At 35.3% G+C, this 26,475-nt stretch overlaps 1 protein-coding gene and 1 pseudogene across 1 annotated transcript; one reads left to right on the top strand and one right to left on the bottom strand.

Annotated features, from left to right (window-relative positions):
* Positions 1 to 290: 290 nt before the first annotated feature.
* LOC106974525 (olfactory receptor 2T8-like) lies at positions 291 to 1,413 on the top strand (annotated as a pseudogene).
* An 11,448-nt stretch (positions 1,414 to 12,861) lies between these two features.
* On the bottom strand, positions 12,862 to 13,803 carry LOC106974536 (olfactory receptor 2T33-like). Its single transcript, XM_015071794.3, has one exon. It carries the CDS (start codon positions 13,801 to 13,803, stop codon positions 12,862 to 12,864), a length of 942 nt encoding a protein of 313 aa, XP_014927280.3.
* Between the last annotated feature and the right edge of the window lie 12,672 nt (positions 13,804 to 26,475).

Genomic DNA, 26,475 nt, shown 5'->3' with positions numbered 1-26,475 from the left:
TATATAATTGCAATTTATCAAGAATGTTTATTCATTATGCCAATTAATTAATAATAAAATTGAGGGATACTTATTTAGAAAATGTTGAAAATGAAAAAAATTGGAAAAAAGTTATAAATAATTTTATGTCCAAGTTAAAATGTTTGTAAATGGCAGATGAAAGATGTAAAGCAGGTTTATAATTTTCAAACATGCACCTATCAAGAAATATGTAAATCAAATAGAGTATTGTAAATGGTGAAAACTCTGTCATCTATTTCTTCATTTGCAGTGTCACACTTTTTGAAATTATGAAAAATGAGAACACCACCTCATATTTTATTCTCCTAGGACTCTTTAACCACACCTAGTTCTCTTTGTGATGTATCTGTCTTCACCTCCCCAGTGGGCAAGATCCTCATGATTCTCCTGATTCATCAAGATGCCTGGATACACAGCCCATGTACTTCTTACTGAGCCAACTCTCCCTCATGAACATAGAGTTGGTCTCCACCATTGTGCCCAAAATTGCAGCTGACAACTTGACTGACAAGAAGTCCATCTCATATGCTGGTCTTGGGTTGCTGATCTTCTTCCACACTTTGGGAAGGGGGGGGGTTCCTCTTAGCAGCCATGTCCTATGACCACTATATGGCTGTTTGCCACCCACTGAAATACCCTGTCCTCATGAGCTGGCAATTATGCCTGAGAATGACTGTGGTGTCTTGGTTCCTGGGTCAGCTTATAGCAGGCTTCTGCTGCCCTGAACTTTCCATTTTCATTAAGAAATAGTTTTTAACGTTTATTTATTTTTGAGAGACAGAGCGTGAGCAGGGGAGGGGGAGAGACAGAGGAAGACACAAAATCTGAAGCAGACTCTAGGCTCTGAGCTGTCAGCACAGAGCCTGATGTTGGGCTCAAACCCACCAACCAAGAGATCATGACCTGAGCTGAAGTCAGATGCTTAACTGACTGAGTCTTCTAGGCACCCCAAGTTTTCCATTTTGTGATACACATGAGATCAATCATTTCTTCTGTGAAGCCCCTGGGCTTCTGCTGATATGTTTTTCTTTGAACATGTGATGTATGTCTGTTGTATGTTAATAATTATCCTGGTCCCATTTTCTCTCATTCTGATTTCCTATAGTCTCATCCTTGCTGCAGTTCTCCAGATGTGTTCTAGAGAAGCCCGCAAAAAGGCTTTTGCCACCTGCTACTCTCATCTCTGTGATGGGACTGTTTAATGGAGCTGCTATTTTTATCTACATGCGACCCAAATGCTACAGGTTAGCTAACCATTATAAAGTAGTGTCAGTGTTCTATACTATCTTCACCCCTGTGCTAAACCTCCTTATCTACAGTCTGAGGAACAGTGTAGTCAAGGGAGCCCGGAGAAAGTGTATGTGTGAATGTTTTGCCTTCAGTCATGACTAAGATTACATTGATTTGTGTATTTGTCTTTCTTTGACTGGCTTATTTCACTTAGCATTATACCCTTTAGATCCCTCCATGTTTTTGTAAATGGCACGATTTTATCTTTCTTTATGGCTAAGTGATATTCTGTTGTATATATGTAGGTATGTGTGTGTGTGTGTGTGTGTCTATCCACATCTTCTTTATCCACATTTTTATCAATTCATCTATCAATGAACACTTAGGGTGCTTCCAAATCTTGGCTATTGTAAATAATACTGCAATAAATATCAGGGTCCATATATATTTTTGAATCAGAGTTTTCATTTTCTTTGGTTAAATACCCATCAATGAGATTATTGGATCGTATGGTTAATTCCACTTTTAATTGTTTTATGCTATAAATGATTGTATTAAGAAAAAGTTTGAATAAACAACATTTCTTCCCCAAGATACTGGGAAGATTAATCAATCTCCCCTGTACAAACTAAAATAGTAACACCTAAATCATTTTTTTGACTGTACTGACAAACTAGTACAAGAGCTTTAATCTGATTAAGGTGGTATTCATTTTATTTCCTCAGATTGTAACATAGATAACAGAATGGATTTTATATGTAAAATGTATAGAAGGTGTAATTTAACTGCAGGTTTTCTGGAGTTCAAAATTCATAAACAAATTACTAAATAGTAAGATATTAGTATGGTCTACTCATGTAAAAAAGATGACTCCCAACAAGCTTGATTTGCATCCCCTTTGAGCAACATCATCCTAAAACCCCTCTTCTTGTCTGACAATATCAAACTTGCTCAGTTTGCATCACTGTCTACTGTGCTCTATTAAGGGGCTTGGCCTATTGGCATATTTTGCTAAAATTACTTTCTTATTAATAGGCTAGTGTTGCAGGGTGCCTGGCTGGTTCAGTCAGTTAAGCATCTGATTTCTGTTCAGGTCATGATCTTATGGTTTGTGGGTTCGAGCTCCGTGTCAGGCTCTGTGCGTACAGCTCAGAGACTAGAGCCTGCTTCAGATTCTGTGTCTCCCTTTCTATCTGCCCCTCCCCTGCTTGTGCTCTGTCTCTCTCTCTTTCAAAAAAAATAAATAAACGTTTAAAAAGTTAAAGAAATATGCTAGTAGTGCAAAATATGAGTGGATGCCAACAATGTTTAATTTTCAAGAATTTTAGAGGTTCCAGAACTTAAATATACTTTCATCTGCCCTTTCAGAAATCTGTGATTCATTAAAATAAGAGAAAATCATTTAAAATGAAAAATAAAATGTACACAAATGACTTTGAAAATAATAACGATTTATTTTTTTAATTTTTTTAATGTTTATTCATTTTTGAGAGACAGAGAGAGACAGAGCATGAGCGGGGAAGGCGCAGAGAGAGAAGGAGACAGAGAATCTGAAGCAGGCTCCAGGCTCTGAGCTGTCAGCACACAGCCCGACGCGGGGCTTGAATTCACGAACTGTGAGATCATGACCTGAGCTAAAGTCGGGCGCTCAACCGACTGAGCCACCCAGGCGCCCCATGATTTAAAAATACATTAAAGAGTAGATTTATCAGGTTCTGCCACTCGTTTAAATTTTGTTGAGGAGAAAAGACTTAATAGGGTGTTAAAAAGAGACCGAGAAGATAGGAGAGTAGGAGGATGACACAAACTCACCTCATCCCATGTGTACAACTAGTTATCACTCACATGTAAGTAAATAACCCAGAGAGCCATGTGAAGACTGGAAGAACAGACTCCACTCCACAACTATATGTAGACAAACCACACCAGACAGGCTAGGATGGGTGGAAGTGGTGGTTGGGATCTGCCCACAGAAAGAAGGGAGTTGTCAGCTCAGAGTGGGAAAAGTGCCAAGGAGCTCACATAGGAATAATTCCTCATAACATCTGATATTGAAAACCAGAGGGGCTAAATTCCATGGTTTGTATAACCACCAGGACTTGAAGCCTGGAGTTTTAAAATCAGCTGACTGAGCCCTGGGTGGGACAGGGGGGTAAGTAATAGCGGGGCTCCCACCCTTAGGGAGACCACAGCCCACAAGGAGGTGACATGAGGCCAGAGTTTGCTGGAAAGAAATGAAAAGGAGACCTGTTTGCACTGATTTTGTAGCGTGTTGGAGACTTCTCCAGGAACAAAGGAGCTGGGAGCATTTTCCTCTCCTGCCCCACAACAGAGAAACACAGTCACCTTCTAGAAGTGGTCCTGCACAGACACTTGTTACCTAAGCTGCTGGCAGTCTGCCTTGCACATCAGTTCTCCTGAGGATATGCCCACTCCAAGCCTACTTGGCTTTGACGCTTGGCTTTCTGAAAATTTTGTCAATGTCATGCAGCCCCCACCCAGCCACAGCTTCCATGTGTCAAGCCCCTGATGGGCATCATGCTCCAGGAATCTGGCCTAGGACTAGTGCTTCAGTGCAAAATTTGCCATCACCCCCCACTACCCTCAGAACCAACCAGCCTGGGTCTCTCTAACATCAGAGAGAGCAAATGCAGCCCACAACAAGAGTCAGTGCACATACCTAGACTGAAAGGAAATGGTACTCAGACACAGTAGCAGGATGAACGCAACACACATATGAGATGCTGCTGAAGCATCAGGTTCTAGTTATCAGGGGACACTACCCTGCAGGGCACTACAGGACCTGTTCTTTTTTATTTGTTTATTTATTTATTTACTTATTTATTTACTTATTTATTTACTTATTTACTTCTTATTTATTTATTTACTTATTTACTTATTTATTTATTTACTTATTTACTTATTACTTATCTATTTACTTTATTTACTTATTTACTTATTTATTTATTTACTTATTATGTGAGGGTGCATGAGTAGGGGAAGGTCAGACAGAGAGAGAGAGAGAGACAGAGAGAATTCCAAGCAGACACTGTGCATTGTGAGAAATTTACTACATTCTATAACCGCTTTCTGTCCCCCAGAATTATTGAAGACAGGCATAGTTAACACAAGTTAAAAGCCTGGCTTATTTTGATACACTCAGTGTTTATTTTGAAAAGTTGAAAGAATAAAATTTGTTTACACTTCAAAACAATAATTTTATTACTAAAATATGTCGACAGAAAATTTAAAATATGATTTTTCAAAATCCTTTTATATTCTTGTCCTCCTAAGTAATTGAAGGATTTTGAGAAAAGCATGTGTATTTCTTTTTATTCACATATATATAATTTTCTATCATACCTCACTTCCGTATGTTCAAATATTTTATGTCAGAGACTATGTGCCAATTGGGTATATATATGTATTTTTTTGAGAGAGATAGATACAGAGAAGGTGGGTGAGGGGGAGAGAGAGAGAGAGAGAGAGTTTCCTAAGCAGGCTCTGTGCTATCAGCACCAACCCTGATTCAGGGTTTGATCTCATGACCATGAGATCATGACCTGAGCCAAAATCAATAGTTGGATGCTTAACCAACTGAGCCACTCAGGCACCCCTATATATTTTTTACATATGCATATTACTTATTTATATACACCCACAATTTCTCATTGAAATGACACAATGTATAAACTAGAAATAAGTCAATCAATATATGAGTGTCTAGAGTCTGGGAAATACATTATGATAAATTATGCTGTTTAACCAATAATGGCTTAAAAGTCCCTATGTCATAAAACCCTATGTCATAAAATAACAAAGATGATGCAGCTAATCATACTTCTCTCACCATAAACATCAGCAGTCTGAGGCATGTGAAAAGAAAACATGGAAGGTCAGTTATTTGATCTTAAATCACCTAGTCAGGTGTTATACATGCTTATTTCCTTGATGTGCGACAGTCCACCCCATATTACAAGGACAGGGGAAGTGCAGTATGATTCTTAGTCCAGAAGAAGGAAGTCCAGATTATTATAAAACATTAGAATCAACAAGTTCTTTCTTCTGATTAACAAGTGTTTGACTCATTTAATTTTCTCCAACAAAATAAGTTGAGCTCTCCAAAATGGAGACAACTAAAAGTTTCCTTTAGTTATGGTGATCAGGAAGTACCAAGCAAGTCTAGATATGATTTCTTTTATCAGATCACCTGTGAAATGCAATTCATCAAAATCCCCAAAACATTTGGTGATTTAAGGACCGGATAACATCAATAAACACATATAGAGAAGTCAAAAGTAGGAGAAACAAAAGGAATTGGTTCTTAGATATTCTCAACTCTCATTAGGCAGGTATTTGGCTGCCTTCTATATTGTAGATTAAGAACATTCATAAATAAAGCTACTTTTCTGTTTTCTTGGAATATTGTTCTCACTTTTTTTTTCATCGTTGTTCTTGTATCATTCCTCTGGAATGTTGTTTTTTTGTTTGTTTGTTTGTTTTTCCTTTACAATATCATGATTACCTATTTACTATGATAATTTTAGAAAGTGATCTTCTGTGGCTAAGTGGTTTTCTCAGTAACCTTCCTGAGGATGTGTATTTGGAATCTGTGGATGATAAAATATTGTTATACTAATATTCACTGATTTCTTCTGGTCTCTATGAGAGGAGTGAAGTACCCACCCCATATATATGGGTCAAGACATGTAATCATTTGTTCTGTTCAATTCTATATGGCTGGCAATGTCCTTTTACCAATCCTAAGCCAAGGAATTTAGAGATAGCACTTTTTTTTTTCATTTTTCTGTTGCTTAGTCCTTGCCCATGAGAAGTGTATGCTTCAGAAGTTTGTCACTTTTCACCTCCAAAACTTTAATTTTTTTCTGTGATTAATTTCCTCATCTTCCAAAAAGGAGATTCTTATGAGTGTCCAGGTATAGAAATGGAAATCACTTTATATATTTTCAAACAGAGACAAAGAAATTCAGAAAGTTAATTTAAGAAGAGAAGGGAGCACCAAAGAGCCACATAGAGAAAAGAAACTAGCAACCACAGAAAGTTTTAATCACCTTGATAAATGGAGGCCCCTGCACAAAGTGACTTCCTGGAGCTCATGAATGGGTCCTTCATGTAGAATTTGAAAGCAAAATGGCAAGCAATATATAGAACCATAGAAAGGGTAGTTGTCTCATGGGAACTGGAACCATGGAAAATATCAGCTACTTCCAGGACCCCTACTGAAAAGAGACTGAGGGTCAAGGAAAGAGCACATATGTTGAATTATAGCCTATAAAACTTTTTTACTATGTTTTTATTTTAATTCCAGTATAGCTAACACCATGTTATATTAGTTTCAGGTGTACAATATGGTGATGTAACAGTTCTAAAAAACAAAACAAAGCAAAAACAATTCTATACGTTACTCAGTGCTCATTAAGGTTTAAATGTACTCTTAATCCCCTTTGCCTATTTTACCATTCCTGCCACTCATCTCCCCTCTGCAAACCATAAGTTTGTTCTCTATAATTAATTTTCTTCCTTTGTCCCTCTCTGTCTTATCTTTTCTCCCTTTGTGCATTTTTTGTTGTTGCTTCTTAAAGTCCACAAGGGTATTTGTCTTTCTCTGACTGATTTATTTTAGCGTTACACTCTTTAGCTCTGTTCATTTTGCTACAAATATCAAGATTTCATAATTTTTTATAGCTAAATAACACACACACACACACACACACACACACACATACCACTTCTTCTTTATCCATTCATTAATTGAAGGACTGGACATTTGGGCTGCTTCCATAACTTGGATATTGTAGATAATGCTGCCGTAAACATAGGATTATATATAGCCCTTGAAATTAGTATTTTTGTATTCTCTGGATAGATACCCACTATGTGGGTAATGTGATTGTTTAATCATAGAGTAGTGCATACTGTTTTATAGAGTGGCTGCACCACTTTGGATTCCCACCAGCAATGCATGAGAGATCTTTTTCTTCCACAGTCTCACCAACAATTGTTAATTCTTTTTTTTTTTTTTTAGCTACTCTGACAGGAGTGAGGTAATATCTTACTGTAGTGTTAATTTTCATTTCCCTGATAATGAGTGACATTGTTGTTATTCATTTTTTAATTTCAAGTACAATGAACATGTAGTATTATATTAGTGTCAGAAACTGTTTTCTCAAAGCCCTTATATTTTTGCTAATAGTTTCTTTGAGTTTTGTTTTGTTTTGCTTGCTTATTTCTTTTGTATTCTGACTGACACTTGATCCTATGAAAATATGACATAATGTTAGTACTAGTTTGGGCCCCATTCCTTTTCCATGAATCAAAATATGTATGTTGTAGGTAATATAGTTGCATAGCAACCCAATACAAATGTTAGTGGTTTAAAATAATAATACTATATTATTTTGCTCATAAGCTTGTTTAGGCAAATTTTGGTGGACATCTCATTTTTGGGTCAGTCAAGACAACTCAAATGGGATCTAGACATTCATCTATCACAAGCATGAAACCTACAGATATCACAATGACACTAAATCCATATCTTTCAATAATAATGCTGAAGGTAAATGGACTAAATGTTCCATCAAGATATAGGGTATCAAAATGGATAAAAAAACAAATCCCTCTATATGCTGCCTACAAGCGACCCATTTTAGACCAAGGGACACCTTCAGATTGAAAATGAGGGGATGGAGAATGATCTATCATGCTACTGGAAGTCAAAAGAAAGCTGGAGTAGCCATACTTATATCGTACAAAGTAGATTTTAAACTAAACGTTGTAATAAGTGATGAAGAAGGGCATTATATCATAATTACAGGGTCTATACATTAAGAATAGCTAATAATTGTAAATGTTTATGCTCCCAACATGAAGGAACCAAAATACAAAAATCAATTAATCACAAACATAAACGATCTTGCTAATAAGAATACGGTAATTGCAGAGGACTTTAATATTCCACTTACAACAGTGGACAGATCATCTGGGCAAAAAACCAACAAATAAAAATGCCCTTGAATGATACACTGGACCAGCTGGACTTGACAGATATAGTCAGAACTTTTCAATCAAAAACAGCAGTATACACATTTTTCCTAGTGTACATGGAACATTCTCCAAGATAGATCACATACTGGATCAAAAAACAACCCCCAATAAATATAAAATAATTGAGATCATACCATGCATATTTTCAGATCACAATGCTATGAAACAAAATCAACCACAAGAAAACAATTTGTAAAGCCTCCAAATGCATGGAGGTTAAAGAACATCCTGATAAAGAATAAAGGGGTCAAATGGGCAATGAAGGAAGAAATTTTAAAAATATATGGAAGGAAATGAAAATGGAAACATAACAGTCCAATACCTTTGGGATGCAGCAAAGGCAGTCCTAAGGGGGAAATACACTGCAATCCAGGTCTATCTCAAGAAACAAGAAAAATTCCAAATACAAAATCTAACAGCACACCTAAAGGAACTAGAAGCAGTACAGCAAAGAAACCTCAAAGGCACCAGATAAAGAGAAATAATAAAGTTTAGAGTAGAATTAAACAACATACAATCAAAAAAACAAAAACAAATAAAAAAATGGAGTACAGATCAATGAAACCAAAATGTTGTTTTTTGAAAAAATAAACAAAATTAATAAAACCCTGGGCAGTCTTCTCAAAAATAAAATAAAGATGACCCAAATAGACAAAATCATGAATGAAAGAGGACAGATCAAAACCAACACCACAGAAATACAAACAATTATCAGAGACCACTATGAAAAATTATATTCCAATAAAATGGACAACCTGGAGGAAATGGACAAATTTCTAGACACCCACACACTACCAAAACTCAAATGGGAAGAAATAGAAAATTTGAACAGACCCATAACCAATGAAAAAACTGAACCAGTTATCAAAAATCCCCTAACAATTGTAAGAGTCCCTGGCTGGATGGCTTCCCAGGGTAATTCTACCAGACATTTAAAGCAGAGTTAATACCTATCCTTCTCAAGCTGTTCCAGAAAATAGAAATGGAAGGAAAACATCTAGACTCATTCTATGAAGCCAGCACTACCTTGATTCCCAAATCAGACAGGGACCACAGTAAAAATGAGAATTACCGGCCAATATACCTCATGAACTTGATGCAAAAATTCTCAACAGGATACCAGCAAATCAAATCCAACAGCATATAAAAAGAATTACTCACCATGATCAACTGAGATTCATTCCTGGACTGTAGGGCTGGCTCAATATTCACAAATCAATCACTGTGATACATAACATTAATAGAAGAAAGGATAAGAACCATATGATCCTTTCAATAGATGCAGAAAATTCATTTGACAAAATGCAGCATCCTTTCTTAGTAAAAACCCTCAAGAAAGTCGGGATACAAGGAACATACATTAACATCAGAAAAGCCATATATGAACAGCCCACAGCTAATATCATCCTCAGTGGGGAAAAAACTGAGAAATTTTTCTCTAAGATCAGGAACATATCAGGGATATCCACTCTCACCACTGTTGTTTAACATAGTGTTGGAAGTCCTAGCCTCAGCAAGCAGACAACAAAATGAAATGAAAGGCATCCAAACTGGCAAATAAAAAGTCAAACTTTAACTTTTCACAGATGATATGATATTCTACATGGAAAACCCAAAAGACTCCACCAAAAAGCAGGTAGAATTGATACATGAAATCAGCAAAGTTGCAGGATACAAATTCAATGTACAGAAATTGGTTGCATTTCTATACACCAATAATGAAGCAACAGATAGAGTAATCAAGAAATCAATCCCATTTACAATTGCACCAAGAAACATAAGGTACCTAGAAATAAACCTAACTAAAATATAAAAGATCTGTTTGCTGAAAACTATAGAAAACTTCTTAAGGAAATTAAAGAATACACAAAGAAATGGAAATACATTCCATGCTCATGGATTGGAAGAACAAATACTGTTAAAATGTCAATACTTCCCAAAGCAATCTACACATTCAATGCAATCCCAATCAAAATTGCACCAGCATTCTTGTCAAAACTAGAACAAAAAATCCTAAAATTTAGATGTGAGCACAAAAGACCTTGAATAGCCAAAGTTATGCTGATGAAGAAAACCAAAGTGGGAGGCATCACAATACCAGACTTTAGCTTAAACTACAAAGCTGTAATCATCATGATAGTACGGTACTGGCACAAGAACAGACACATAGACCAATGGAATAGAATAGAGAATCTGGAACTGGACCCCCAAAGGTATGGTCATCTAATCCTTGACAAAGCAGGATAGAGTATCCAATGGAAAAAAATGTAGGGTCTTTAGTAAATGGTGCTGGGAGAACTGAACAGCGACATTCAGAAGAATGAAATGGGACAACTTTCTTATACCATACACAAAATTAAACTCAAAATGAATGAAAGACCTAAATGTTAGACAGGAAAACATCAAAACCCTAGAGGAGAAAACAGGCAACAACCTCTTTGTCCTCAGCCACAGCAATTTCTTGCTTGACACATCTCCATAGGCAAGGGAATTAAAAGCAAAAATGAACTATTGGGACCTCATCAAGATAAAAAAAGCTTCTGCACTGCAAAGGAAACAATGAACAAAACTAAAAGGCAACCAATAGAATGGAAAAGATATTTGCAAATGACATATCAGATAAAGGGTTAGTATCCAAAATCTATAAAGAGGTTACCAAACTCAACACCGAAAAAACAAATAACCTAGTGAAGAAATGGGCAGAAGACATGAATAGACACTTTTGCAAAAAAGACATCCAGATGGCCAACAGACACATGAAAAGATGGTCAACATTATTCATCATAAGGGAAATACAAATCAAAGCCATTCTGAGATACCACCTTACACCGGTCAGAGTGGCTAAAATGAACAACTCAGGAAACAACAGATGCTGGCGAGGATCTAGAGAAATGGGAACCCTCTTGCACTTTTGGTGGTAATGCAAACTGTTGGAGCCACTCTGGAAAACAGTGTGGAGCTTCCTCAAAAAATAAATAAATAAATAAATAAATAGAACTACCTTAGGATCCAGCAATGGCACTACCAGGAACTTAGCCAACAAATACAGGAATGTGATTCATAGGAGCACATGTACCCCTTTGTTTATGGAAGTGTTTTCAACAATAGCCAAATTATGGGAAAAGCACAAATGTCCACCAACTGATAAATGGATAAAGAAGATGTGGTTTATATATACAATGGAATACTATTTGGCAATGAGAAAGAATGAAATCTGGCCATTTGCAGCAACATGGGTGGAACTGGAGGGTATTAGGCTAAGTGAAATAAGTCAGTCAGAGAAAGACAGATATCATGTGTTTTCCTTCATATGTGGAACTTGAGAAACTTAACAGAAGACCATGGGAGAAGGGAAAGGAAAAAATAGTGTCAAACAGAGAGGGAGGGAGGCAAACCATAAGAGACTCTTAAATACAGATAACAAACTGAGGGTTGACGGAGGGGTAGGCGATGGGAAAAATGGGTGATAGCCACTGAGGAGGGCACTTGTTGGAATGAGCACTGGGTTCTATATGTAAGTAATGAATCATGGGAATCTACCCCCAAAACCAAGAGCACAATGTATATAGTCTATGTTAGCTAACTTGACAATAAACTGTATATAAACTGTATAAATATATAAATATATAAATATTTATTGTAAGTATATAAATATGTATATATCTTCTACAAGTTTTATGTATTTTGTTTCATATTTATTTCATTTCTAATTTATTTGAAAATTTTTATAAAAATTATAGAAGCTAGTATATACATTGCTTTTTTAAAAATAATTATTCACTCTTTAAATAATTCATCCTCATAATTTTATACAGACACACACAAACACACATACAAATGGCTGATGTTGTTGGTACAAAATGAACAAATCTTTTAGGATCTCTGAAAGAAAAAAAAAATCTCCCAGCTCAAGTTAGGACAGCTGACTGGGATACACAATCTTCACTAATAGCAGAAAACATAAAATGTTACAATCACTAGATCAAAGGTATTTTAGAAAGTTATAGACCTTATCTTATAGGACTATAACCTTAAGGCTTAACCATATCTGCAGGATTGTCTGACTTCAGTCTCATGTGAACCAAGAAGGTTTTACTGTTTACTTTATTTTTGGAATCCTCCCTTTTAAGTTATTTATAAATGAAGTAGATGTACATGGGCTCCCAGGGCAGAAATTGAACCCATATTGTGAGATTAGCTGACTTGGTAATGGTAAAGTTTGGCTTTCCTGAGAGCACATGATCAGGGCCCACAAACATTAAAAGTTGAAAATCCCCTTTCTTTTATCAATGTATAACATATATTTTGCTTACAGTGCCTCAATCATTTATTCTTATTACTGAGGTCCAAAGTCTACAACAAAAATACTATGACAATATCTGAAAGCAGGACAAATGGAAATTTTAATGAATTTACCATATATAAATGAAATAGTTAAAAAAAAACAGCACAAACTGGCCAACTGAGAGCAATATACATTGATATAACACAAGTTTCAAAATCTGGATTCATTTTGGCTGCTGCCAATTTTGCAAATGAGTCCCACTATAGATGTCCCAGAAAATGTTTCTCCAGCCACTTTTTCAAAGCCCCCTTGACTTCTTTATTCCTCACACTGTATATAAGAGGGTTCAACACAGGTGTAAAGATGGTGTAAAAAGCAGAGACCACCTTGTCATGGGCCACTGTACGGTAGGATTTGGGCCGCATGTAGGTGAATATGAGAGTGCCATAGAAGAGCCCCACGACAGCCAGGTGAGAGGAGCAGGTGGCAAAGGCTTTCTTTCGAGCTGCAGTGGACCTCATGTTGAGCACAGCAGCCAGGATGAGACTGTAGGAAGCCAAAATGATAGACAGAGGGATCAAGAGCATCAGGATGCAGCACACATACATGAAAAACTCAAAAAATGTAGTGTCTGCACATGCAAGGCGAACGAGCGAGGGTGCCTCACAGAAGAAGTGGTTGATTTCCCGAGAATGGCAGTAAGGGAAGCTCAGAGTGGTGCCAGCTTGCATCAGCCCATCTACCCCTCCCAGAAGCCAGGAGCCTGTGGTCATGTTCAAGCAGAGCTTCTGATTCATGAGGATGGGGTAGCGCAGGGGGTGACATATGGCCACATATCGGTCATATGCCATGGCAGCTAAGAGGAAGCACTCGCCCCCTCCCAGAGTCAGAAACAGGAATATCTGGGCCCCACAGCCAGCAGGAGAGATGGATCTGGTGTCCATTAGGTAGTTGGCTGCCATTTTGGGGACTATGGTGGAGACAAGCATCACATCCATGAGGGAGAGCTGGCTAAGCAAGAAGTACATGGGCATGTGCAGTCGGAGGTCCTCATGGATGAGCACAATCAAGAGGGCATTGCCCATCAGGGAGGAAAGGAAGACCATGAGCACCATGGAAAAGAGGAACAGATGGGTCTGAGTGTGGTTAAAGAGCCCCAGAAGAATGAAGTTTATGTCTGTGGTGTTATTTGCATCTTCCATGGTTCCAGTCATGCCTGGAAGACAAGGAATGATTAGGAAAAGAGAGGTGTTTGAAAGGAAGCTTATGCATTTTCTTAAGAAGACATGGTCAAATGATGTAAAAATAAATGAGATCTGGAGGAATAATTATGTCTCTAGCCTTTCATTTCCTGACAAGACATTTGCCTTACCATCCTATCATACATCTCTGCTGTTATTTCACAATATTTTTTTCCAAAAGTTGGATAACAAGTATACATTGCAGTGAACATTACATTTCTTTTATTTCTGTATATCTTGTTGGTATGCCACACATAATTTACTCACGATGTTGGTAAATATTATGCCTTCCTAGTTTTCTAATGCCTGGGTACTTCTGTGTTGGAAGAGCCTCATAGTCATGCATTTTGGCCAATATTAATGTGATATATCTCTTAATTATAACTTTTCCATGTTTCTCATATGTTTAAATTAGTTTCTCAAGATTTCCTTCAATGTCATGAGGAGTTGTTTTAATTTAAAAAATATACAAACTAATGTGCAATCACTAGCACTCATTTTGATGCTGAGAGAAACAAAACTAGCTGTATTTCTCTATTTTACATGTGTATGCAGCCCATGGTTCCAATATCCAGGCTTCCAGCTACCACAGATTCTGTTCTGGAGTACCTACTACCATATTGGTCATGTTAGCATGATGTGTTCTGGTGATTACAGGGAATTTATCTCATTTTAGAGACCTCTTAGCAGTTAATTTTTATATCTAATATGTACTCGCAAATTTCTGAATTTAATTAAATGTGTGCATTGAAAATAACCAGTTTTATAAATAAATATAACCCTGAGGCACATAAAAAATGATCTTATTTACAGTCTTAAACACTTTGTTACCAGTAATCACACATCCTAAAAGATAGGAGATAGATTAGTTTATTAACTGATTAAATTATTAATTACTTTTTAATTAACTGATTAGTTGGTTAATTACCTAACTGGTTATTTAAGACTTGCTCAAATAAATTGATGTCCCAAATTACTCTGAGGTACAACATCACCTGGAAATAAAATATGGAGCATCTCATTTATTTTCAGGGATTTATTATCTTTTCCCTGAAGCCTCAAGCTTTTTCTTATCTGTAAATATATATTGTGTAGAATTAGATGTTTATGCAAATGACTTTCTCTTTTATATTTATGTGACATTTAACTTTTCCTTACGAATTTACTTTTTCAAAGAGAGCAATCTGTTAATGATTTCCAACAACATTAAGTTTCAGGTTTATTCATAATCTGTATTACAAGTCCTTATTTAGTTTCTATGTAAATTAATTAGTAAGCATTGTAAAATTTTTGATAGGCAAAACCTTTTGTAAATATTAACATTGATTTCAGTTTCTATCATTTATAACCAATACCCATTATATCATTAAATGATACAGATATACCATTCATCAAAATAGCTATAAATAAAACATAATAATGATCATATCAATCTCTGCTTTATTTCAATGATACATACATATGCCATATATATATGTATATATGTATATATATGTGTATGTATATATATATATGCATATAGTTTATTAAGTTATCACTTACTACCCCATCTTGTTACATGGTATACTTATAGTGTAACATATTTATGAATATTTGGAATTCTTCTAATTTTCTGTTAATATAATTTATGGCCTGATGAATGTGGCAAGATTTCCTCTAATAAATAATCTAAATGTAGTACTTTTAGTCTTTTAGATAACTGAATCCCTATCTTTTATACTCTCAACAACTGTTGATTTTTGCTTCAGTTTTTCCATGTGATACCATTAGTTACTTTGAGGTGCAATAATTACAGCCAATCACAGAAGAGTGAAAATTAATTTTGTTTTAAATTACAAGTTTGTTAACTCAACTTTAGCAGAAACTCTTTTAATCTTCAACTTTATGTTACTTCTGCAAACTCACTGTAAACATCTTATGTTCTCATTTTCTATTGGGTTGTTTGAATTTTATTAATAGATTTAAGTAATTTATGTGTATTTTGTTATTTAGGTACATTGTTTTAATTTTTTGTATACTTTGCAAATTCCTATATTCTATGGAGTTCACCTCTTTATTATGTGATGTGAATAGACACATATGTGTCTTAATGAATGACAAGAAATTGATATAAACATTCTCCAATTACACAACCCCAGAGTCAGGACATACTGGACATAGAGACATGAATTACAAATTGTTTATATAACATGAAGTAAGGGCGATAAAACACTAAAGTATTGTGCTCACTTACTTCATAGATACCAGGAAGATTTGTGCATGTTTCCACCACTATAAAGTCAGTCTCCTTGTTTCTAGATTCAGGTACTTGATATTTTGCTAGACTGTTTTCTAACACTGGCTTCATTTGTATCTGTTATGTCTCACTTTGTGCTCTGTCCTTGTATTGAAAATTATCAGCTAATGCCCATGCTTGAAACCACCTTTAAATATATTCTCGAGATGAAAAGTTACTTTAATTATGAGTTTGCAGGTCTTATGTGAATTTACAATTGAAGAAGAAATTATTTAAAGTTAATAGGACTTTAAAATAATCATTGTGATAAGATCATTTTATTCATTCTATATTATATTTCCAAATGAAAAGTCATGTTAAATATCTTCATAGTAAACATTTAAACATTAGGAAATTAAAGTTTAGAAAGTTATGTGGTTCATTTAATACTGCACATTTTAAAAATTAGACAACAGATAACAGTATTGTACTCCCTGATCCATAACTCAATAGAATGGTTTTCTTTAATTTTATGAGCTAAAGAAGTACAGATTTAAGGACTAAACTTCTTGAGTTTGAATATCTATTCAAGTGATTGGTAGTAGGTAAATTTAGGTAACATAATTTAAATCTTTTTAAAACTCAGCTTTATTATGTACAAAATGGAATGACATATAGTATTTTTCTTTGTTAGAATTAAGAGATAATGCATACAAGTACATAGCATATGACAAAATACAATAACTCTATAAAGATTACCTTTAATAATTTCCTTACTATTATATCTATTAGCTATAAATAGTTATTTTCCACACAAATATTTTCAAGTAAATTAATATTTTTGAGAACTAATATATGATTTAATAATAATTTGTTAAAGTCTAGGTATAGTTTAAATGACATAATATTTACAATAAGTCTGGGTTGAACATTGCAGTCAATACAACATTCGTGAATTTTTTAACATGAGCAAACACCATGAGCATGTTTAATCATTCCAAGACAACAGGTTCTTTGATTATTAATTTTGAATTTTTTTATGTTTTAAAAATTTTACTGTATCATGGAATTTATGACACATAAATAATTTCTTTCACTAAGAAAAAAAGAGAGGTTAGAGTGGGAAAGACCCAAAGCATAAGAGACTTTTAAAAACTGAGAACAAACTGAGGGCTGATGGGGGGTGGGAGGGAGGGGAAGGTGGTGATGGGTATTGAAGAGGGCATCTTTTGGGATGAGCACTGGGTGTTGTATGGAAACCAGTATGACAATAAATTTCATATATTAAAAAATAAGTAAATAAATAAATAAATAAATAAATAAATAAAAGCACAAAGATTAAACAATAAAATCTTATCTGGTATTTCCTGTCAAAAATGTAATTCATTTGTAAGTCCACAGGTTTAAAATGCGAAGTAGATTTAAAAGTCAAAACTATGTGGTGCCTGGGTGGCTCAGTCCTTGGGCATCCGACTTCACCTCAGGAGATGACCTCCCTGCTCCTGTGTTCCAGTCTCCTTACAGGCTCTGTGCTGACAGCTGGGAGCCTGGAGCCTGGAGTCTGGAGTCTGCTTCTGATTTTGTCTCCCTGTCTCTCTGCTCCTCCCCTGTTTATGCTCTCTCTCTCCTCTTTCTCTGTCTCTCTCTTTCTCTCTCTGAAAAATAAACATTATAAACAACTTTGAAAGTCAAAACTTTGGGTGACTGGGTGGATCAGAGAGTTGAACATCAGACTTCAGCTTTGGTTAAGATCTTGCAGTTCATGAGTTCGAGCCCCACGTCAGATTCTCTGCTGTCAACGCAGAACCTGCTTAGGATCCTCTGTCTCCCTCTCTCTCTACTCCTCCTCCACTTGTGGGCATGCACTCTCTCTCTCTCTCTCAAAAATAAATAAACATTAAAAAATTAAAGTCAAAATTATATCTAGTCACCTGTGTTGTTCCACACATTAAAAACAGGATAAAAAAACACATTCTCTTATTTTCTGTTTGTATAAAACCTATGATTACACAGAATTCAATATCCTTTCAGATCCATTGTCCCATTTCTATCCACACTTCAATGTGGTTTTCTCAGAACTAGCAAAATTCTCACCATTCCCAAATGCCTGTTCTATGTTAAATACTTCACAGACCAATATTTTGAGCTACAGACTTTGAGTATGTTCTCTCTTATGCAGCAAGAGAGCAGACACAGAATTAAATGTGAGAGAGGTTAATATCCAGGAGGAGACAAGAGCCCCAAGTAAGGGCCTAGCTCCCTTTTCATTAGGATCAGAAGGCTTACAAGTGTGATGGACATCCATGAAACAGTGATTGTTGACTCCTGTGTATGACAGAAAATGGGTTTTGAAGATATGTTGCTTAGAGTTTTGGCTCCACACAAAAGAAAATCCCTTTGCCTAGCAGAAGGCTGTTTACAGCAGGCACCGGGCAGAGTCTGTTTATCTTAAATTGCCAAGGAATAAGAGAGACCAAGCATGCTACCTCAGGGTTATCAAGACACCTTTCTTTTGCTAATTAGCTCCACTCTGCGCAATTTCACCCTGTTGCAGTGGTCTATAGCCCTGAATACCTGTTGATCTGTTGACCTGTTCTGGACTCCTCCTTCCTGTGAAAACAGCTTTCTGCTTGTGTTCTATGTTATGGACGCTTTCGCCCTGTTTACCTACCCTGGACACTTTCATCCTGTGGCTTCCCATTCCTAAGCTTTTGTCCTAAGACTTGACCATTTTGCGCAAGTTCAGGGAATTCCTAAACTTATTCCCACACTGATCCTAAATATTAATGCTGAAATGACCCTGTTTCTCATTTTTATGCTACAAATGTAACAACTCAGACAAAATAAGGATGTTAAAAAATGTAGAAAATAATATTTCAGAAACTATGATAACCCCTTAATATGCATTATCTCATCCAATATTGCAACACCTAAAACACATAGATATGGCAATTATTTTGATATTGTACATGAAGTAGCTGAGATATGAGATGATTTGTCTCTGGAAAATCAAGGGGAGAAGCCAGGTACCAATGAGATACCATCAGTCCATAACCCAGTTTGTGGAAGTTAAGTTCCCATGTTCATTTTAGTTTTCTCAGTTTTTATTTCTAACTATTAAATTGATAGTGAGAAGATTGGCACATTGATTAACAAACAAATAAAATTAATAACGGATTCTCAAAGTTGCAGGCTAGACTAAATGATTGTCTTTCATGTAATTGATAAACAAATTTAAATAATGCAAACTATTTTTTATCCTTTTCTGGGTGGATGCATTCCAAGGCTCAGTTTTGTTACAAAATAAATCTCATGGCAAACAGGAAGTCCAGAATAAATATTTCTAAAGTGAATTTGTGAACACACAAAAACACATATAAGATAAATATCGGAAAATTGATCGATCCAAAGGAACACACGATTCCCACCCTCTCTACCATTTAAGTTACATAAAAGACCCTCTCGGTAGATTCCAGGTCATCCACAATTCAAGCAGAGGGAATCGAGTGTGTTGAGTGTATGGGCTTGTGCCTCTCACATAGCACACTTGTAGGATGTATTCCAACATTGCAAATTCTGTGAAGTAAAGCACATTCTTGTGTTTTAGAAGCCAGTCCTTAATCACATTGTATGGCTGTTGTAAGGACAAAATAAGATAGTATATAGAGAGTACTTAACTGATTACTGGAAATAAGCAAGTTATCAATAAATAGTAGTCACTACTGCTTTCATGTACTCAAAACCATCATTTTCCTAGAGGAAACTGAGAAATAGAGGAGGTGAATAATGAAATCAAATGCATCCTTCTAACTAACTTTGGGCTGGGGCATGAAACAAATCCCAAGTCTCCGGAAAAGATCATCAATATATTGTACATAATTAACATTTTATAAAGACAGATTTATATATCTATAGAAAATGTATACTCTCAGTGGATATTAAAGAAACACACAGATTAAAGAAAATAATTACTATTTTGATACCTTTACTACTGGATTTAAGTTTTTCTTTGTAACATGCATTACCAGTTAGAATATAGTAAAAATTAATTGTTGAATAAAAATAAAAAATGTCTTATGTATCAGTTTGGAAATATTAAGAAATAACTCTAAAACTACCCTATCGCTTGGAATCATTAATATGTCCTTACAGATATCATTCTAAAATATAATCCAAAAGAAATTGAAAAACACCCAATATACACAAAAGATATTTCACATTCCTTTACAATGTGTAGTGAGAAATTGTGACAAGAAATTATTAAAATTGCCACTAGGCAACACAGTGCAACAGCAAGAATGGTGTTCAATATTATGTTAATGGAGAGATGCAAACGTATGTTTTAAAAATTTATAAAATGTTTATGGCAAAGAGTAAAAGAATAGTTATGATGTCATTGAGTGAAATCTTTATATTTTAATTTCTCTGTTTTTCTATGGATGCTTTTCTATGTATTACTAGTCCTTAAATTTCTGGAAGTAAATAGACAAAACCAAAAGCACTAGAGAACATGACCTTAAGTTTTATGCACCCTGTCTGAGACTCCTGGAACTCACCTGCTTCAGGGTCAGCTGCCTAGTGATCCATGTCTCTGACACGCAAATCACTATTTGGAACTCAAAAAATGCTTCTGTACTAGTATAAAGTACAAGTCACCTGGCTAAAGTCTAGGAAGTCCCAGGTTCTAGGTTCTGCAAATGCCAATGGGAACACATTTGAAAGAACACGGAAGGCCAATTACCTTCTCCATTTATCATCTCCATACATATTATTTTAAAATCTCAGGATATTTGATCCCTGAAGGAATGTCTTGTTTGACTCACATAATGCTAAAATCCAGGGGGGGCACCTGGGTGCCTCAGTTTGTTAAGCATCTGATTCTTGGTTTGGGCTCAGGTCATGATCTCATGGTTTGTGGGTTTGAGCCCCATGTGGAGCTCTATGCTGACAGCACAAGGCCTGCTTAAGATTCTCTCTCTCTCCTTCCCCTACCCCCTTGTTCTCTCTTACAGTTGACTTTATTTTTTTAATTATTTATTTTATTTAATTATTTTAATGTTTATTAATTTATTTTCAGAGAGAGAAAGAGAGAGAGAGAGCACAAGTGGGGAAGGAAAGAGATAGAGGTAGATAGAGAATCCCAAGCAGGCTGGATGCTGTCAGCGCAGAGCCTGACATGGGGCTCAATCACATGGCTATGAGGTCATGACCTGAGCCAAAATCAAGAGTTGGATGCTTAGCTGACTGAGCCACCCAGGTGCCTTACTAAACACTTGACTTTAAAATAGAAAGATTATTCTGGATATCAATAAAGGCCAAACTAATCATAAAGGTCTTAGAAGTGGGAGGAGGAAGAGGAGGAATCAGAGAAAGGACAGTATGACTTTTCAGCTCAATATTGTTGACCAAACATCAGGGAAGAGGACACCAGCCAAGGAACACATCTAGAATGTGAAAAGGCAAGGAAACTATTATTTTCAAGAGCTTCCGGAAGAAATGCAGCCTGACAATGACTATATTTTAGCTCAGTGAGACCAATTTCAGACCTCTGACTACCTGAAGTCTAAGGAAATAAATTGGTGGGGTTTGTGTGTGTGTGTTTTTGTTTTGTTGTTGTTTTGTTTTGTTTTTGTTTGTTTGTTTAACTGATAAGGGTGTAGTAATGTGTTATATCTAGAGCAGGAAGCTAATTTCATCGTTCTGTGACCCTGATGGACTAAAGCAGAAACAAGACTGCTGCACAATCCTGTCTGAACATAGACATAGCATGAACATCATCCACGTTGTAAAAATTACCAAGCATGTTCCTTTCCTAAGAATGAGTGACTATAGCTTTGTTACCAATTACTGTGTTACCCTTGGTCTGGTATACTTCACCTATGTGTAAGATTTATTAAGACAGTCATAGAATTACCCATGTTTATTGACAGCAACAATCCAAAGCAAACCAACACTTCCTAAAACTCTTGTACAATCACCTAATACAAACCCAAATATTATATATTCTTTCTACAGTTTTCTCCTGAGGTGTCCTATGATTCAACCATGATGGGTGATTCCTTATTCACTATAAGAATAAATAAACCCATTTTGATTAATAGGCACAGCATAAGGAATATACTCCCAGATACTATAATACTATTGTATGGTGACAGATGGTAGCTACACTTGTGGAAAGCATAGCAGCATGGTATATAAACTTGTGGAATCTTTGTGTTGTGCACCTAAAAGTAATTTAACAATATGTGACAACTATATTCACATAAAAAATAAAAATAATAATAAATAAACCTTTCTCTTTCCTTTATTCCCAGTTTATTTTTTAAGTTTTTTGTTTTAACTTTTTCAATTTTAGTAGTTAACCTATAGCATTATATTCGTTACAAGTATACTATATAGTGATTTAACATTTCCATATATCACACGGTGCTCATCACAAGTGAACTCTTTAATCCCCATCACCTATTAATTTTAGCCATTCTGACAGGTGTGAGGTGCTTTCTTATTGTATGCTTGACTTGCATTTCTCTGATGATGAGTGATGTTGAGCATTGTTTCATGTGTCTGATTCCATGAGGATGTCTTTTTTGGGGAAGTGTCTGTTCATGTGTCTTCTGTCCAACTTAATTGGATTATTTGTTTAGTGGGTGTTGAGATGTGTAAGTTTTTTTATAATATTTTGGAACTAATCCTTTATCAGGTATGTCATTTGCAAATATTTTCTCTGATTCAGTAGGTTGTGTTTTATTTTTGTTGATTGTTTCTTTCACTGTGCAGAAGTTTTTCATTTTGATGATGTCCCAAAATATTATTTTTGCTTTTGTTTCCCTTGCCTCGGGAGACCTATGTAGAAACATGCTGTTATGGCTAATGTCAGAGACATTATTGTCTGTGCTCTCTTCTAGAATTTTTATGTTTCAGGCCTCACATTTAGTTCTATAATTCATTTTGAATATATTTTTGTGTATGATGTGAAAAAGTGATCCAGTTTTATTCTTTCTCATGTAGTTGACAGGTATTCCCAGAACCATTTCTTGAATAAATGGCCCTTTGCCCATTGATATTCTTTCCTGCTTTGTTGAAGATTAATTGGCCATAAAATTTTTATGGGTTTTCTATAATTTTCTACTTATCTATGTGTCCATTTAATGCACTTCAATACTGTTTTGATTAACCTAGCTGTGTAATATAACTTGAGTCTGGAATTGTGAGTCAATGGACATTTGGGACCTTTCCATAATTTGGAAATTGTCAATAGTGCTACTGTAAACATTGGGGTGCATAAGCCCCTTTGAATCGAAAATAATGAAATCTTGCCATTTGCAGCAACATGGATGAAAATAGAGTATATTAGGTTTAGCGAAATAAGTCAGAGAAAGACAAATATAATTTCACTCGTGTGGAATTTAAGAAACACAACACATGAACACAGGAGAAGGGAAGGAAAAATAAGATAAAAAAGAGAGGGAGGCAAACCATAGGATACTCTTAAATACAAAGAACAAACTGAGGGTTGCTAGAAGGGAGGTGGGTGGGGGAATGGGCTAAATGGGCAATGGGCATTAAGGAAGGCACTTTTAGGAATGAGCACTGGGTGTTATATATAAGTGATGAATCACAGAATTCAATTACTGAAACTACACTGTATGTTAACTAACTTGAATTAAAAAAAAAAAAAGAACTATTTTGGCTTCTTGGGGTCTATTCTAGTTCCATATAAATTTTAGAATTTTTTTTTATTCCAGTCTGTGAAAAATTCTGTTGGTATTTTTTTAGGATTGCATTACATGTGTACATTGCTTTGGGTATTATAGACAGTTTAACAATGTTTGAAAATCCGTGAGGATGGAACGTCTTTCCATTTCTTTGTGCCATCTTCAATTTCTTTCATCAGTGTTTTATAGTTTTCATTGTACAGGCATCTTTGCTTAGGTTCATTCTTCTGTATTTTATTGATTTTTGCTGTAATTGTAAGTGGTAATTTTTTTTAATTTCTCTTTATGTTCCTTTATTATTAGTATAAGAAATGCAACAGACTTCTGAACATCGATTTTGTATCTTGTGACTGTACTGAACGCATTTATCAGGTCTCATAGTATTTTGATGGAATCTTTCAGGGTTTCTATATATAATAACATCTCATCTGCAAAGAGCAAAAGTTTTATTACTTCCTTACCTATTCAGATGCATTTTATTTCTTTTTGTTTTCTAATTGTTGTGGCTGACACTTGCAATATTATGCTGAATAAAAGTGGTGAGAGTAGACATCCCTGTCTTCATCTTCAATATGCAGGAAAGATTCTTAGTCTTTCCCTATTGAGTTGTGGTATTTGCTGTGAGTTTTTCATATATGACCATTATTATGTTGTTTTATATTCTCTCTAAAGCAATTTTATTGAAGATGTTTATCATGAATGGATGTTGTACTTTGTCAAATGCTTTCTCTGTGTCTTTGAAATAATTACATGGTTTTTATCCTTTCTCTTATTGATGTTATGTATCATGTTAATTATTCACTAATATTGAACTGCACTTTTATTTTGGAAATAAATCCTATTTCATTGTGGTGAATGATGTTTTTAATGGACTGTTGGATTTTTTTGCTAGTATTTCACTGAGGATTTTTACACCTATGTTTACCAGAGGTATTGCCCAGTATTTCTGTTTTTTAGTTGTGTTTTTACCTCGTTTTGGTAGCCAGGTAATTTGGCCTCCTAGAATACTTTTGAAAGCTTTTCCTCCTCTTTTGTTTTTTGAATAGTTTGAAATTATTAGTCTTTTTTGATATTAAGTCGTTTTTAAATGTTTCATAGAATTCACCTGTGATGTCATCTGGTCCTGGAATTTTGTTTTTTGGGAGCTCTTGATTGCTGATTCAATCAACTTGCTGGTAATCAACCTGTTCAAATGTTCCATATCTTCCTACTTAGGTTTTGGTAGGTTATATGTTTCCAAGAATTTAATCACTTCTTCTATTTGTTTAATTTGTCAGCATATTGTTTGTTATATATTAAAATAATTTTTGTATTATTGTGGTATTGATTGTTACTTCTCTTCTTTCACTTGTCATTTTGTTTATTTGTCCTTTCTGTTTTATAATGAGTTTGACTAGAGCTTTATCGATTTTGTTGATGTTTTCAAAGAACCAGCTCCTGGTTGCATTGCTATGTTATATTGTGGTTTTTTTTTGTTTCTGTATCATTTATTTTCACTCTAATCTTTATTATTTCCTTCTTTTTGCTGTTTTGGGGCTTGTTTGGGTTCTTCTACTAACTCTTTCAAGCATGGGGTTAGGTTATTTTTTTGATATTTTCCTTATTTGTTCTTTTATTGCTACATATCTCCTTATTAGACCTGCATTTGTTGTATCCCATAGCTTTTGGATTTAGTGTCTTCATTTTTCGTTTCATTTACAATTTTATTTCTTATTTGATAACTTGTTTGATCTATTCATTGTTTAGTGACATATTATTTAACCTCCATGTATTTGTAGTCTTTCCAAACTTTTCTTGTGATTGATTTCTAGTTTCATAGCATTGTGTCAGAAAAAGTGTGTGATAGGACTTTGACCATTTTGAATTTGTTGATATTTGTTCTGTGTCCTAATATGTGACCTATTCTGGAGAGTATTCAATGTGCACTCAAAAAAATGTGTATCCTGTTGTTTTAGAATGGCAAATTCTGAATATTTCTGTTAAATCCATCTGTTCTAGGGTTGATTTAAAGCCATCATTTCCTCCTTGTTTTTCTTTTTGGATTATCTGCCCACGAATGTAAGTGGGGTATTAAAGTCCTCTACTATCAGGAGTAGGAGTTAAGGTGGCAGAGCAGTACAGGAATCCTATGCTTGTCTCTTCCTTTGAATGCCATTGGATAAATATAAAATAATTCTGAACAAACATGAAATCAGTCTAAATGCTGAGAAAACAAGCTGCAGAACTACAGGAAGAAAAGAAGCCACATTGTGGAAGGTAGTAAGGTACAGATGTGATTCCAGGGAGAAAAGAATAAAGTGTGTCGTGGAGTGGATGGAAACTTGATCTCAGAGAGAGAAGAGAGAAAGATAGTGATAGAAAAAAGAGAAAGCAGCATGCAGTGGATTGCACAATAGAAACAATTCCCGAAGACCATTGATGGGGAAAACCAGAGTGGTAGATTATCTCAAGTTTTTACAAGAAGTGGAGCTCTGGGGCTCCTAAATGGCTCAGTTGGTTGTGTATCTGACTTCGGCTCAGGTCATGATCTCACAGTTCGTGGGTTCATGCTGACAGCTCAGAGCCTGGATCCTGCTTCGGATTCTGTGTCTCCCTCTCTCTCTGCTGCTGCTCTGCTGCTTGTGCGCTCTCTCTCTCTCTCTCAAAAATAAATAAACACAAAAAAGGAAGTGGAGCTCAGAATCTGAAGTTTTAAAGCTTCCA

The sequence above is a fragment of the Acinonyx jubatus genome, chromosome A1 (assembly GCF_027475565.1).
Source record: "Acinonyx jubatus isolate Ajub_Pintada_27869175 chromosome A1, VMU_Ajub_asm_v1.0, whole genome shotgun sequence".
NCBI lineage: Eukaryota > Metazoa > Chordata > Mammalia > Carnivora > Felidae > Acinonyx > Acinonyx jubatus.
This window is presented reverse-complemented; position numbering and strand designations above follow the sequence as displayed.